Source organism: Stegastes partitus, unplaced genomic scaffold (assembly GCF_000690725.1).
Source record: "Stegastes partitus isolate 25-593 unplaced genomic scaffold, Stegastes_partitus-1.0.2 Scaffold2085, whole genome shotgun sequence".
In the NCBI taxonomy this organism is placed as follows: domain Eukaryota; kingdom Metazoa; phylum Chordata; class Actinopteri; family Pomacentridae; genus Stegastes; species Stegastes partitus.
Window position 1 is genome coordinate 42,378 of NW_007579816.1, and position 16,338 is coordinate 58,715.

General features: G+C 38.0%; 1 protein-coding gene and 1 pseudogene across 2 annotated transcripts in view; one reads left to right on the forward strand and one right to left on the reverse strand.

The window, feature by feature from the left end:
- The window catches only part of LOC103373862 (SH2 domain-containing protein 3C-like), a 37,478-nt gene that overhangs the window by 13,285 nt on the left and 7,855 nt on the right, over window positions 1-16,338 (forward strand). For both annotated transcript variants that reach the window (XM_008303864.1, XM_008303865.1), the window contains 4 exons: window positions 1,792-1,831; window positions 4,199-4,327; window positions 5,768-6,147; window positions 7,418-7,512. In XM_008303864.1, coding sequence (XP_008302086.1) covers window positions 1,792-1,831; window positions 4,199-4,327; window positions 5,768-6,147; window positions 7,418-7,512 — 644 coding nt within the window. The remainder of the gene's footprint in view (window positions 1-1,791; window positions 1,832-4,198; window positions 4,328-5,767; window positions 6,148-7,417; window positions 7,513-16,338) is intronic.
- LOC103373860 (UDP-glucuronosyltransferase 2A1 pseudogene) lies at window positions 9,337-14,923 on the reverse strand (annotated as a pseudogene).

Consider the following 16,338-nt stretch of genomic DNA (forward strand, 5'->3'; position numbering starts at 1 on the left):
TGAAGTCAGAGCTGCTGTTGGACACAGAGAGAGTTACGTAAGAGGACCCTAGACAGCATGTAGTAATGCTGCTGGTGTTACTGCTGCTGCTGTATTGTTGTAGTATTATTGTAGTATTGCTGCTAGTACTACTGCTACCAGTACTGCTGCTGTAATATCAAGAAGAGGATGTTGCAAACATAATATTTTAAACTGTGAGGCTTCAGTGTTGCTGATCATTTCCAAACAAACCAATCAGAGCCTAACTATGATGTCGTCTGTCGGGTTTGTTGCTCCTGTTGTCGCGGAAACGGTCAATGAATCTGAACAAACCACACAAAGACGATCAGTCAGGAAGTCAGGGCTGTGAACTGTCATCCTGAGGGAAGTAGTTTTTAGTTTTTAGAGGTGTTTATGGTGTGATTTAATCGTTTACATTTAACTGTGTTCCAGGTTTCTGTTGTCTGCACTGAACAAAAGGTTTTTCAATTTATTTGACAGATTTTCTCTGTTTTGTTAGAAAATTACTTGCAGTGATCATTTAAATGTTTACAGTCAATAATGTCCACTTTTAAAATCTGTATTTTTATAAAAACGTATTTTTTTTCTTTTACAACATTTCACCATCAAATTACACTTTTTATTTTTATTGTCACTGTATTTAAATCAACTAAGAATGTTTTTATTTGATGAGTATTTGCTCTTATTAAAATATGTAAACTAAGATACAAAGGATTTTTTTGAATAGATTTTTTTACACAAAAAATCTGTAATTTTACAAATAGTAATTTGTTCTTTTACAATGTGTAACTGTAAAATTACACATTTTCATCGTACATAAATCTATAAAAAATATCATTAAGTTAGAAAAATTCATTAAATAATTCAAAAACATTTAAAGTGTTATTTTACAGATTCTCCCTGTTTTGTTAAATTACAGATATTAAGTTGTAAAATTAATGAAAAAAAATTATTCATTTTACATGTTAACCATAAAAAACTGGTAAAAAATTTCAATAATGTCCACGTCCAAAATCAGTACTTTTTACTCTTTATATGGGTTTTTGGTAAAATTACACAATTTGCTTTAAAGTGTTTTTGAATCGACTTAAAATCATTATTTTATTTTTCAGCAGTTAAAAAAAAGTGTAAAAGAAATATTGAAACAGTAAATAATCACTAAAATGTTATTTTACATATTTTCCCTATTTTGTTAAATTACAGATAATAATTAGTAAAATTCTAGAAAAGATGTAATAATTTTACATATTAATGATTTAAAAAAATATGAATAATATACACCTCAAAATTCTGTTTTCATGCTTTTTGTTTTATTTTTTAATTGTCCTTGAATCTGCTGGGGAAAAAAAATCATTATTTCACTGATATTTGTCATCATTTTAAAACACAATGTTTTAAACACAATAAGTATTTTCTTAAGTGTGATTTTACAGATTTTTTACAGTATTGAAATCATCTGAATATAGTTTTATTTTACAGATATATGCTGTTGTTAAAATCCAATAGTATTCAGTGTCATTTTTCACTTTTTACATTTATTTTACATTTAAAAAGGAGAAAAAGTTGGCTTTAGCAGCAACAACACAAACAGCAGCGAGCTTGTTGCGTGGCTCATTCTATCTTTTAAGAGGCTTTTCATACGTTTACATTGACTGCTTTAGTTTAATTTTGCTTTTTAAAACATACATGTGAACAACGTTGTGAGGAAATGGAAGCTGAACGTATATTTGGGTTGAAATTGTGCCACCTGTACTTAGATATGAACCTTTCTAACGTGTTTCTGTGTTCCAGGCCTCGGGAGGCGACAGACGGCGGCGGAGAATACGTGAAGGTGAGCTTTGCCGCCTGTTTCCACCTCGTCTGCTTCCTTCTGCTGCTTCTCTCGCTTCTCTCTTCTCAGACCGACACTCTTTCTGTTCTCGCCTTCCTTGGAAAAAAAACAAAAAACAAAAAAAACAACTGGTTTCTGGCGACAGAAAGGACTCGGGGAATGCGGCGACATAGTTGGACGCCGCCTCGGTTACCGTTGGCAACCGGCGAGGCCTCCGCTCGGCTGGAAAAGGTGGAAGAGAGACGAGCTTCCAGCCCATTGACTTCTAATTGGATACTTGACAAACACGCTGGTCTGAATGGGACGAGCTGCCAATGAATGATAATGCTGATGAAATTAAGGCCATTCATTAGAGGGACACACACACACACACACACACACACACACACACACACACACACACACACTCCTGTTTTGTTCTGAAGTGGTTTGGCCCGCTGCCTGATTGACGGTCCGGTGGGACGAACCATTCTGTCAGAGCTCGGGGGGGTGGGGGGGACACAACAACACGTCACCGCCAGTAAATAAACCGGCAGACACTGTAAAAATAAGTCCAGATTTTTAACTGTTTAACTCTTATGTCATAGATTTTCTCTGTTCTGTTGACTTTTGGATTTGATCTAAAATCACTGAAAAAAAAGTATTAATTAATATTTAGATGTTAGAAAACGGACCAAAGCTGTAAATAACGTCAATGATCTCTTATTGTTTACAGCATTTGAACATAAATTAAAAGCCGATTTAGGTTCAACATTAGAACATAAATCAGTAAAAAGATATCATTAGTTTACAGATATTAGTCATTATTCTGAAAGAAATTGTGTTTTTTAAGGATTATAAAAAAACAATTTCAACTATTTCTAAACAGATTTTGCCTGTTTTGTTAACAGCAAGTGTTTCTAGTAAAATCACAGAAACATAATATTAATTTACATGTTGACGGTAAAAAACAAACTGTAATTAATGTCCACATCAATAATCTGATATTTTTACAAAGTGTAATTTCACTGTTTACGACATTTGATTGTAAACCTGCACATTTTGACTGTGTTTAAATCAGCAAAAAATAAAAATTCTAAAAATATTTTACATATATTTGCCGTTATTCAAAAGACAAATTGCATTTATCAAGAATTGAAAAACGGTCAATCCTTTGTTGAATGTTATTTTAGAGGCTTTACATGTGGGCTGTAAAAACAAACAAACAAAAAAAACAATAAATAATTTAAATAATTGTAAATCATTTCAACATTACACTATTTTTTGTAAGCAAAAATTATTCTTATTCTTGTTATTACTGCTATTATATTGTAATATGACTATATATCGTAACAATTCTTACTTACTCTTAATAGATTTGTTCATTTAAATATTTTGACCATAAACTTACACTATTTTTACTGTTTACGCAAAAAATAAGCAACATTTATCATCTTCTAATATAACTGTATATCCTAATAATTATGACAGATTTTTGCCATCATTTGAAAAAATATTGATATTAAAGGTTGAAAAATTCTAAATACATTTTTATACAGATGTTTGTTTTCTACATTTCCCCAATTTTGTTAAAAATATCGGTAATATCTGGAAAAATTACACTTTAACTGTAAAAAATACCTGTAAATAATGTCCAGATCAAAAATCTGTGTTTTCACAAATAATTCTTTTACAACGTGTGATATTAAAATACAACAATTTTGATTTATATCTGAATGAATGGATCAGATTTTTGATCGATAAATGTCAGAAAATGGTGAAAAAAGTAGATCAGAGTTTCTTCAAATGTCTCGTTTAGTCAAAAGATGTTCAGTTTACTGGCACAGAGGAAAGAAACCAGAAAATATTCACTGAAGAAGCTGCAAATATCCTTATTTTACAGCTGCTGGGCGACGTTTTCACCGTTTTTAGCAAAAAATTTTTACAGTGCATGTGTGTGTGTCCCTCAAAACCAAACCCTTCCCAGCTCGTCCTCGACATTAAACTCTTGATATACAGTAGCTTCGTTTTTGTCGTGTTTGCCAAAAGACACGACGCACAAAAGGCCGCCGCTGAGCGATGACCTCCGTCGCACAATGACGTTGCCGTGGCGACGAGGCCAGGACTCCACCGGGCCTCCGGTGCCGCCGGCATGGATGGATGGACGGATGGACGGATGCCAGTGTGGGAGCGCTGGAGCTGCCCTCCCTCCTCCTCTGTCAACACACAGTCGCACAACAACAGGCAGCTGCAGTTTGACTCTCTTGTTCGGCTACAGCAGCGAGTCTTGTTCAGATACTTTGACGTGAAGGTGTGAAGAAGCAGCAGAGGAGGTCAAACTTTTACTTGTGCTGTGTTCCTGTTTCTGACTGTGTGATGCCTTTCCAGTTCTCCAAGGACAAGTTCTGGCTGGAGCCACCACCGGAGCAGCTGAAGAAGCAGCTGGAGGAGGAGCTGAAGCTGAGCGGCAGCGACCTGAAGAGCCACGCCTGGTACCATGGATGCATCCCCTGGGAGGTCCGCCTCAGCTCACACACCAACTCGCCGTTAGGCTGTGCAACTGTGGAGGGAGTGTTTCAGCGTTTTGTAGACAATCGCACACAAGAAGAGACTAAAAATAGACTTTGTCACAACTAAAAACCAACTGTAACGACCACAGAGTTGAGTTGGATCACCCTAAAAAAGTATTGTTGGCTTTAAAGCAGGTAGAGATGGATAGGAAACTAAAGAATTAACAGATTTAATGTCTAAACTTTATGCAAAATTCACCTAAAAGCTTTGCACTGAGTTACGCAGCCGGGCTGGATTAAAGGGTTTGTCATCAGAAGTTTCTTTAACAATATTACGAAGGTTTATCACTTTATTTTTGGGGTCTATTAGAATATTTTAATATGCATTTCCAGAGGAGCTTCTTCTTAGCCTCCGTCTTAAATGTTGACGTCTGAACACCTGTTTGCTGAAAAATGCATCACCTCCTCTGTGTTGGACTGTTCAGACCAGCAGATAGTCGGTTTAGTCCGTATTGGAAATGGATAAACTTTTGCGTGCCTAAAATTACGTTTTTGTTGGGACCTCACTACCACAACCAAAACCCACCAACTCAAACTGAAATGCATGTTTAGACCAATTAGAGAGGATGTCGTGGTCCTTTTGAGTCTATGTTCCGGGTCTAAATCTGACACTGTTTTCCTCGATAATACACCAAAGTAACAAAACCCATCCAGTCTGTTCCTTTATGTTCTGTAGGTGTTCAGAAACCTTGTTCTGAGGCTCGTGTAGAACACTGTAGGATGTACTGAGGCTCCACAAGCTCCAAAATGTGGTTAATAAAACCTGTATTCTCTACATGATGTCAGTAAATATATTGTAAATCAGCTGCAGTACCTGGTTGTTTCACCAGGTGGAGCCTATAGAGACCAGAGGAGGCGTCACTCAGGCTACAGGAAGTTCATGTTGGCAGCAGAGAGCATTGTGGGAGTTTAGCTAGTAAAGAGGCACCATGACGAAGACTTCTGTGGTGATTAATGACTTCTGGCTAGATCTGATATGGCCAAGACAAACTCGGATTGACTTGAATGCTGTTTATATAACTCAGTGACAAAGCTGATTTTGCAGCCAGAGTCATAATTCTTTAAACAAAAACAACAACACCAAGAGAAAGGACAACTGGATTAGTAACGCTTCTGTCTGTCAACTTTGAAAACAATTTACAATGTGCATTCCAAGTGTCCTGTTTGAAACACCCGTGCAACGCTACAGGATCAGGCTGAAGTTCATGCTGATCCCAATCAGGTCAAAACTACTTTAATCAGCCCTGGTTCTGGTCTTTGAGATCAGATGGGAACATCCCCACCAGTTGGACAGCATCCAGAGACTCCAGAGCTGTCACCATAAGGTGTAACGAACTTCCTGTGATGCAGGTGTGTTTGTATAAAAGCGATTAAATTGTGTCCTCAGGTGTCAGAGAGTCTGGTGGTGAACCACGGCGACTTCCTCATCAGGGACTCTCAGTCCAGTCCGGGCGACTTTGTCCTCACCAGCCACTGGGAGCAGAAAACCCTCCACTTCCTGGTTAAGAAGACGGCGGTCCAGTCCTCGGAGACGTACACCCGGGTGCAGTACAGCCTGGAGGCCGAGGCCTTCGACTCCCTACCCGCCCTCGTCCACTTCTACGTGGGCAGCCGGGCGGCGCTGACCCTCTGGAGCGGAGCTCAGATCCAACAACCGATCAACAGGACACTGCCGCTCAGCTACCTGGAGACGACCTTCAGCACCGCTGGCAGTCCGCCAACGAAAGATGGCAGCGTGGGAGGAGAGGAGCGGGTCTGTCCGAGGAGGTGAGGCTGGTGATGGGTGGATCGATTTGTTTTGTTTGACTTATTGTTTCCATAAATCTCTACTGAGGAGGCGCAAAGTTAGCATCACTCACAGAGTCACGCAATAATGGGAGTGTTAAGATGAGCAGATGTGTAACGCTCAAATGCAATCTGTGTTGGAAACAGGTACACATAGAGTTAAATCCTGTTTTTGTTGGAACTTAACCAGACGACAGGGTGTGATGGAAAAAAAAACACCACAAAGCCACACGAACTCAAACTGAAATGCATTTTTGTACCAATTAGAAATAACGTCCTGAGTATCTGCAGATGCCAAGTCCTGGTCGAATATCTATATATATCCATATATATATATATATATCTAGGAAATGCGCACTTCAAATACAGTTATTAAAATCAATGCACTGCATGTGCTCTGCAGTGCATTTCTGCATCCAAGCTTGATGTTCTGTACATGTTCAGGAAGCTTGTCAGTAGACGCATTAGTGGGAAATACAGAAAGCTGAAATAAGCCAGAATTATCCTTTAAGTTGTTGTAGATTTGAATGACCAAATCAGTATCAGGAAGTGACCAGCATTTTCAAACAGTTACTCTACAATACGTGAAGAATGGTGTCAGGTCAGGACTTGGGATTTGCACGTATTATTGAAAGATTACATTGTTTAGTCTGGAAAATGTTTAAAAATAGAGAAAAGTGAACAGTGCAATCCCTCAGAGTGTGCAAAGGGACATCTTTATCATGTAATTATCAAAATGGTTGATTAATTTAGTCTCTGCCCACCAGTTAATTGATGAAAAAGAGAGTAAAAATATAATAATTTGAAAATACAACTAAATATTAAGGCTAAGACTCTAGAGTATTTTTAATGATGGGTATGAACTTGACTAATTTTGAGGAAATGCACATGAAACCCAACAAATTCAAGGTTTTTTATTTAGTTTCACATGGTAAAACAATCAAAAAGAAAAGAAAAAAAAATTTTTTAGTGAAGGAATACCTCTAGATTGCAGTGTAGAATCCCTTGCTATGTTTGGAAAAAAAAAAGTCAGTGGAAGGGCTCGTAAAATAAGTAAGAACTAAGTCCTAGAAGGTTGTTTTCCTTCATGTAACGGTGTAAATACCCACTTGTTTGCTTTGACAGTTCAGCACCTCAACACGTCTTCCTGTTTATGCTCTTTAAATAGTCTAAGATTGGAGATAAATTCAACATGAGGTACAGTTTCCTGCAGTCTGATAACGTCTCTCTCGCTTTTTTTTTTTCCATTCAGTCCTTCCTCTCCCCACCACAAGGAGGCAGATGTTGACAAGCGGCAGGACGACCGGATGGCTGCAGAATCCTCCATTTCTACTCCAGACAACCACAGTGAGTGAAATACAAAACTTAAATCTGAGCTGAAGGAGTGCGAAAAAGTGCTTTACTAAGATATAAACCCAACAAAGAAATGACGAATATGGAATTAAATTAGGATTAAATGTAACACGGCAACATAAGAGAGCTCTGAAATGAAGTGCTTTCAAGAAAAATTCAACTCATAAACCAAGATCTGTTCACTGGGATTTAACACAAGAGGACAGAGCCTAAATTTAGGGTAAATCAATCAAATCTGTAGAACGCTGTCACCTGATCTCCTCAGAATCAGCTGTTTTTTTATGTACAACAACTGTAGTATATTTAGTGCAGGGTTTTCCCTTCATGCCTACATGCCTTCATGTTAGAATACTGTTTCACCACAGAATTATTCATGTCTAGATGGTGACTCTGATATCAAATGTGTGCAAAAGTGCTCCTTCCGTTGTCTGATTGTTTCTATGACTCTATGACAGTATACTGCTGCAGTCTGACTGTTCACACTACGAGACATCCCATAATACTGATGCTCAAAGTTAGGGGGGAAAAAATGAACAAAAAACTGATTTATTCTTTAGATTGTGACACCTGGATGGATGCCAAACTGATTTAGTTGCAGTTTTAAACAGAACTCAAATGTGTATGTTATATTCAAATTATCAGAAATGATGGAGAAAAAAAAGTCCCTTAAAAGTGTGAAATTGGTGTATTTCAAGGGCCTTTAACTCTGAAAATATTCACAGTATGAAGGTGAAACTTTGCACGGTTTCAGTAAACGTACCAAAGTTTATATATAAAAAAAAAAAAGAAAGAAAGAAAATAGAAAATTCCGAGGAGTCAGATGGAGGAAGTGGTTGGTTTTGCACTGAATGACTCACTTTCATTTCAACATTTGGATTAAATGGAAAAGAACAGAAAATCTAAGAACTGGTGACAACAACAGAGTTTTAATATTCAAAGTGTTTTCTACAGACAACAGCCAGAAGGAAACAGAAGCTGCTGCTACAACTTACATTAAATTACATCCATTAATCTGCACACCTAGCCAACCGGACAGTAGCAACAAAGCATTAAGTGAGAAATGTGACAACGTTTAAGTGATTTACTGAAGATGTAAGAAGACACCGATAAGCTGCTGTAATCGTGTAGGTTTTCTCATTTTTCCCACTTGAATCAAAGAACAGAACAGTAACCTGAGCTGTCACCATTTATTTCTTCCTTATTTAACAGAAAAACTACCCATTATTCAGCACTGATGCAAGATGTTCTTGTGTGAACCTGCCGTTGTAGAGTTTCATTCATGCGGCAAATAGGAGGTAAAAACAAGAAGAACTTATAAGATGTTCGATAAAGAGCAGGCTGGAGATTAGTTACTGCTCAAATACAATACGCCAACACCAATTAGAAAGCGTGTTTAGCTTCACCAAGCCTCCTGCACATGTCATTTTAATTAAATTAGGTAAATATTTGATGGTATTTTGGTATATTTTTGAACGTAGATTTGCATAAAAAGCAACAAAATTGATTGATAATAGTTTTTATTAGATGTCGCGTGCTTACACGTGACATCATGAGCAGCTTTCAGTGCAGCTAACTGTGATTTATTTTTGTAAAAACATAGTTGTGTTGCAGATTTTCCTTATTTTGGTAAAGTACAGATAATATCGAGTAAAATCACAGGATAATTTGTATTAATTTACATTTATCTGCAATGTGTGACTGTAAAATTAGTATAAAAAAGATGTAATTTTACAAGTATTTTATGTTATTGGAAAGAAAAAATTAACTATATTAAGGACTGAAAAATGTCATTTTTAAAAAGAAAAACTTTAATTTTCCTTTTTTTTTTTTTTTTTTTTACTATTTTGTTGAATTTTACATCATAAGGTCAGAATCACTGAATGAAATATTTACAGGTTTACTGTTAAAAAGAAAGAAAGAAAAAAAACAGGATCAAAACTGTACTCATATTCCCATCAAAAATGTTCTTTATACTGTATTTAAATCAGCTAAGAAAAAAAACAACCTACTTTATAGATATTTACAGTTGTTTCTAACAATTTTTTTGATTCATATAAAATTACACAACATGTGCCACTTATAAAATGTATTGTATTTCATCAGCAGTAGTTACGACAATAGGAAGAGCACTGCTACAACATTATTCCATAAAACGTCCTGATTTGCTTCCCTGAAGGTTGAATTCAATTCAATTCAATTTTATTTGTATAGCGCATATTTACAACAACAAATCATCTCATAGCGCTTCACAAAGGCAGAGACAGAAACACCCAACAATCCAAAACATTTGGTTGCACCAAATTATTCACACATTTGAGATCCTGCTGATTAACCAACAAACAGAACAGGACTATGACCCGTTTAGATGTTGTCATTAGAAAATGTGAGGTTTGTGTACAACTATTTGTATCATAAATGCAGTCCATCCATTTTCTATACACCGCTTAATCCTCACTAGAGTCGCGGGGGGGCTGGAGCCTATCCCAGCCGACTTAGGGCGAAATCATAAATGCAGTACAGATTATAAATGTTATTCCTTTTTGACTTTGTTTCCGTAAAATAACCTTCGAAAGAGAAACTTGACTGTACAAACGAAAAGAGCACATATTAGCAAAACAACTGCCAGCAGAAACGCCGCTACGTCGATCGAGTGGTACTGGATCACGGACATCTTGTAAGACTCTGTCCTCAGGTGGGCCGCTCCTTTGTGCCTCATGACGAACTCGATCCAGAACATGGCCCGGTCCAGCGGCTTCATGGGCTGATCTCGGTGCAGGCTGGACAGAACCTTCATGTTCTCCCGGTAGGACGGTGTGTACAAGACGTCCTTCAGCGCCTCCAGGAAGTTGTCTTTGTTCACTGTCCCAAAGTCTAGGACTCTGGCCACACCTCTTGCTTTCATCCTGAAAAAGTTGTCGGATTGGTCGAACATGAGGGGCAGGCCGACCAGGGGGATGCCGTGGTAGATGGCCTCCTGCATGCCGTTGGTGCCTCCGTGGGCCACGAACAGCCTGGTCTTGGGGTGACCCAGGAGGGCATTCTGGGGCAACCAGTCCAGCATTAAGGTGTTGTTTCCAAGCGTGGATGGTTTTTTGCCTTTGTGCCTCCAGATCACCTTCTGGGGAAGCTCTGCAAAGGCAGCTGCAATGTCCTCTGTGATGTCCTCAGGAAGTTTTTCCACCAGGGTCCCTAGAGTCATCACGATGATGCCGTGCTCGCCGGAACTCTGCACGAAATCTTCGAGTTCTTTGGGCAGGGGCTTGGCGGGTTTGCACTGGAAACCTGACATGTAGACAACGTTGGGCATTGTGGGTCGAGGCCATTCGAACGTGAAATCATTCCTCATAAGCCAGATGTCGGCTGACTGGAACAGCTCCATGTAGTGGACGTCCGGGCCGAAGTGGCGATGGACGAATGGTATATAGTTTGAATCTGCGACGTACCAAATCTGAAGACGCGTGAAGAAGTAGTACAGCATGTTCTTGATCCGCTCAGTGAAGGTCATCTTGTCAGTCAACTCTGACCCTGGTATGGGGATGTAGGAGAGTGGAGTAGGTGCGATTGCTTCATGCCCTTCACCCTGAATAGTCCATCTAACATTGAAGACAAGCGGAAGACCCAAACGGTGACCCACAAGAACCCCTCCACCGATCGCAGGGTCTGTCAGAACCAAATCATACTTGGCATCGCGGAGGCTCTGCATCAGTTTGTCGTCTGCAAACATTTCCTCCATCATTATAAGCATCACTCTGTGCAACTCGTAGAACTCTTTCACCAGGTCAATCTCCAGAGCCATACGAGTCCAAAATGATGCCCCTTGCCGCCGCATCTCCAATGTTCTGGACACAAAGTCGCCAAAGTTTTCCTTCTCGAAACCACCCGCAACACTCATCGTGATGGACTTGTAGTAAGGGGAATCCGACTTGATGTACCAGGCGTCTGGTGGGCGCAACACGGTGACTTCATGGCCTCTGGAGTGAAGCTCCTCGATGATGACGTTCATGTTGATCCAGTGACTTCCATCAAGGGGGAACACCAAGACTTTCCCTCCATTTGCCAAAGCTGCAGAGCAGAGTAACACTGCAAGCGCCGCCAAGGTCGGTCTGTACATCTCAGAAAGCGATTCTGAAAAGACATGTAAGGATGTTAGATCTGTCCTTCTCAGCAAGGGATTTGTTTAACTGAACAATGTTCATCAGCTCAACTAACAACATTCGCAATCCTCTGAGATATGTCTGGTATTGTGCCGGTAGCCTAAGGTTTTAGGGCAATGATAAAACCACTGAAAACTGTCATCTTTGATTGGTAGTTAAGGAGATTATATTCAGCTTTTTTACTTAACTGAACTGCTTCTTGCCATTTAAAACACTTTGTTTGAAGTCCAGGCTGGTCTTCGTGTTATTATCTACCATTTGCATAACACCTGCCTAGTGTCAAGTCTAGCACAACCGACCCGATTTGGATGTAAGCAGCCCATTGAAGGACTTATCATTCACATACATATAGCCCAGTAGGCACCTCCTTTACCTTCTGGATTCATGGAGCTCCGCTGTAATTTAATTTAATAGCAGCGGAGCCCAGATTTTCACCCAGGACACTTGAGTTCAAGCCCTGTCTTGTACCATAATTATAGCTTTCTTTTCTTACTTCAGTCTTGCTAGCGAGCCCATTTCAAAGATTGGGGCAGATCAAGGCGTTCTTTGTTTGATCAGTATTGGCACAAACCTAAGCCCAATCTTTTGTCACAAATTGAGCACGGTGGACGTTAGTCCTGTGTTGTTGATGCTTTGCACATGAGACATATGATATAGGCCGCAAAGGAGAAAAAAAAACCTCTGCTGTGTATGCCATCAAGATGCAGGAACATTGTCCTCATTGTTCCCAGTTTGTCTTAAACACACAAGCTCAGTGTGGAGATCATAAAGTATCACAGAAGTCTTTGTCATGGTGTCCCTTTGCTAGCTAAAACCCCAATATGCTCTTGTGCTTGCCAACGTGAACTACCTGTAGTCCGAATGACCGTTTCTGCGACTCGCTACATAACAAACAATAAAAGGCTCCATCTGGTGGAACAACCAGGTACTACAGCTGAGCTACAATATTATCGGGTAGAGCCTCCCTGACTCGCTACATGAATAAACAATAAAAGGCTCCATCTGGTGGAACAACCAGGTACTACAGCTGATCTACAATATGGTATCCTATTAGTATGAAATACGAAATACTGAATAACTCAAATAGGCTCAAGGACAAAACAAAGTTGATTAGGACATCTTTACCTAAAATTAATAGTTGGATTTAGAAAAGGAACATAGATCCTTATCACGTTTGTCACGTGTTAAAAGATGTAAATCCTAATGTGCAGCACTTGAAGGCCTTTCCACAGAGGATTTTCACGATTGTTTCAGTAATCTGAGGCCTCCTGCTCCCAGACTTGCATAACTTCTCCACAGCTCAACAACAGCTTCCTCATTACACAACTTCAGTGTGGGAATTCCTGCCGCTAAATCCCAGGAGGTTTACAAAAGCTGTTTGCGTTTGGGTGGATTCTCCCTCTCCGGTTTCACAGCGTCATGTTCAAGCACATGTGCTTTCCAGTAGTGGAAGCCGCCGGCCAGTGAAAGGGATTTCAAAGCTGCTTTATGTATTTACGGGTTCAAAGTTCGACACATGGTGCAATCAGCAAGAACTAGAATCGTAAAATATTCAGCTAAGGGCTTGTGATGTTAAGTTTCTTTAAGCAAAAAAGGAATTCCCCTGAAGGTAAAATTACTACTACCACTAATGTTAGTGACAATCATGTGGGTTTTGTGGCATTTTTAACACTTGAAACTGCTTTAAATGTTTTACAAAAACACTTGAGACTGTTGCAAACAAGAACATATGGCTGATTTTAGTTCAGTTGCTGCAACAAACTACACAAATTGTGCCTTTTTATTTCAGTTGTGAACTAAATAGCCTGCATTGAATAAAAGTGCATGTTCTCTCTGTGACAGCAAAGAAATATTTCTCCTTGTCTGACCTTGACTTTGGGGAAGTTTCTAAATGTCACCACAGCAATTATTTCTGTGAGCTGACAAGAGAGACAAGAGAGAACATGCACTTTTTATCTAGTCCCTGCTTTTAAATGCAAAACTGATGTAAAAAGGTGCAATTAGTTTAGTTTATCGCAGCTGAGAACTTGTTTGCGAACTCCTCTAAACTCAAATTTGCCATATTTTTTGTTTGCAACAGTTTCAAGTCTTTTTGTGAAGCACTTAAAGCATTTTAATGTATTAAAAATGCCATAAAACCCCCCAAATTGTCTTTTTTTTTTTTTAGTGGGAGTACAAGTTTTACACTCGGGAGTTTCCTGCTTTAACTACATCTGAGCAAAACAAAGTGTGAATCACAGTTTTGGAGCTAAGCAGCAGTGAGGTTGCTCAATTCACAAGGCTCAGGCTTGTTGCTGTCAAAAGGAAACATCTGGAACCTGTGAGACTGAAGCATCCAGCTGCAGCTACTCGGAGCTGTTTCAACACATCAGACAACACGAACACAAAAACAGCTTCAGGTTATCATTCTTTAGCTTTACGGTAGCAGCTTTCCTCTCCTAAACCTCCTTCAATGCTGTCGGTTCTTGTGTCTGAACTTACCGTGAGCCTCCCGGCTGTCAGATCTTCAGACTGAGCTTGTGGTTTGACGTCCAGCCTTCTTCTGACTGACCCGGAGGAGGGTGTGGGCTCTGAAGTAACAGGACCGAAGCTCGCGCTGTGGGAGGTTTGCTGCTGATTATACAAAGGAGAGCTGAGTGAAGAGATAAGCTCAAAAACTTTGCTCTGACTGAGATTGGTCTGCAGGTTATTATGGGTGAAAGGCGAGATAACGTGACAGGACAGGCTCCTTTTGTTTGTTTTCTTCTTCTTTTTTTCTTTTAAACCATTGTCTTCTTTGCCCTTTTAAATGTTAGTTCAAACAGCTGCTGTGACTGTTGTTTACTCAAAGGGGCTCGTCCTAGTCACACTTTCATGACAAAATACTGTGAAATACTTTCACCAAAATGCGGTTAAAGTGCTTTTTTTGGAGCCAAAAAAAAGAATTAACAGCAGGCTACTGCGCAAACTGATCGCTAACTTTACTTACTTTATTCAGGTAAATTATTTTACTTTTTAAAAAGCATATTTAATGAACTATTTAATTTTTTTTATTTTTTTAAAAACATGCTGCTTAGGCTAGCAACCTGATTTTGGCAGCTAAAAATAAGAATAACTATACACCGATGTCCTGAGATCAGTTGCTTTTTTATTTATTTACCGTTTTATAATCAGGTAGATTATTTTATTTTATTAAAAGCGTATTTAAAAGCAGGGACAGTGCAAAAATGTTAGTAGAAAAACTAAAAAATAGAGAAGAAAATCTACACATTTTTTGCTTCATTTGATTTATTGATTTATTATTTTTAGAATTCTGATGGCAACATGTATTTAATGGCAGCAAAAAAATAATTAATTTAAAAATAAAAATATATTTAAAATAAAAAAATGTATATATATTTTTAAAACAAAGGAAAATTACCTTAACTTAATGTTTTTTTAAACAATGCAAACACCATTAAAACATCTAGAAAAAAAGACAAAAAAAAAAGATTGTTTAAAAAAGTTCTTAAATATATTTTTTTTAATTGTAGAATTTCAAATTTTGCCATTGAAAAAAATACACGTTTGTGTTGTTTCAGTGGTGTAGGCATTCCTAAATGGTAAACAGACTTTGTAGATTTCAGTGCTCATTCATAAACATTAAGATCCTGAAATCCTTTAAACCTGTAGCTTCTTCACGGCTTCCTGAAAATTGCCGTTTTCTGGGAATAATGTGATGTGTTGTCTGCAATACATAGCAGTGTTTATACAGTTTTAAAGAGGAATGTTAGTTTTGTTGTGCATCAGACTTTATTTCTGCACGATAACAAGCAGCTAAAGTCAGACTTCTGCTGTGAAAGATGAAATTATTGTTTTAAAATAAACACTAAGCTGGGAAAACAAATGAAATAACAAAGCTGCATGTGAATTTAAGAAAAAAATCTGTTAATAAAATCAAGTAAACCGACAGCAGAAGGGCGGGAAGCAGAAATTAATTAGAAATATTAGCAGAAGGAAGTGAAATTGTATTACCATATCAATGATTTACAACGGAAATCACATCGTGGCCCTTCACACAGTAAAGTCTTATGACTGTTGTTCTGATAAGGTATATATTGTAAGTTAAAGGTCTTCACAGGGTTTAACCAAACAGTGAGCTGGTACATGAACTAAATAACCTCGCTGGCGATTAATTCTTTTATAAGATTAATTAGAATAGAATAGAATAGAATAGAATAGAATAGAATAGAATGGAATGCTTTATTGTCATCAAACATGGTGCATGACGAAATTTAAGAATTAAGAATTTAATTTATCAAGGTGAAATAAGGCAATCTTTATTTTAAGAAAAAGGGAAAAATGACTGTTTGTCTCAATAACTATTAATAAAGAATAATAATAAAAATATTAAATTGCATTAAATTAAAAACACAAGTGAAACATGTACCTAGACTTTGTGCTGTAGATACAGGTGAGAATACATGCTGTAAAAACATAAAAATAAAAGAAATCAACTGTGAAAATGTGCGACCATTAAAAGTGGTTGAAATATAATATAATATATATATAATGTTCAAAAATTGTGAAAATAAATAAATAAATAAATAAATAAATAAAAATAATAATAAAATAAAATGGTGGAAAATAAGTACACATAGAAGTAAACAGTGCAATTTTATGTTGAGTCACTGCAAAAGAAAGAATT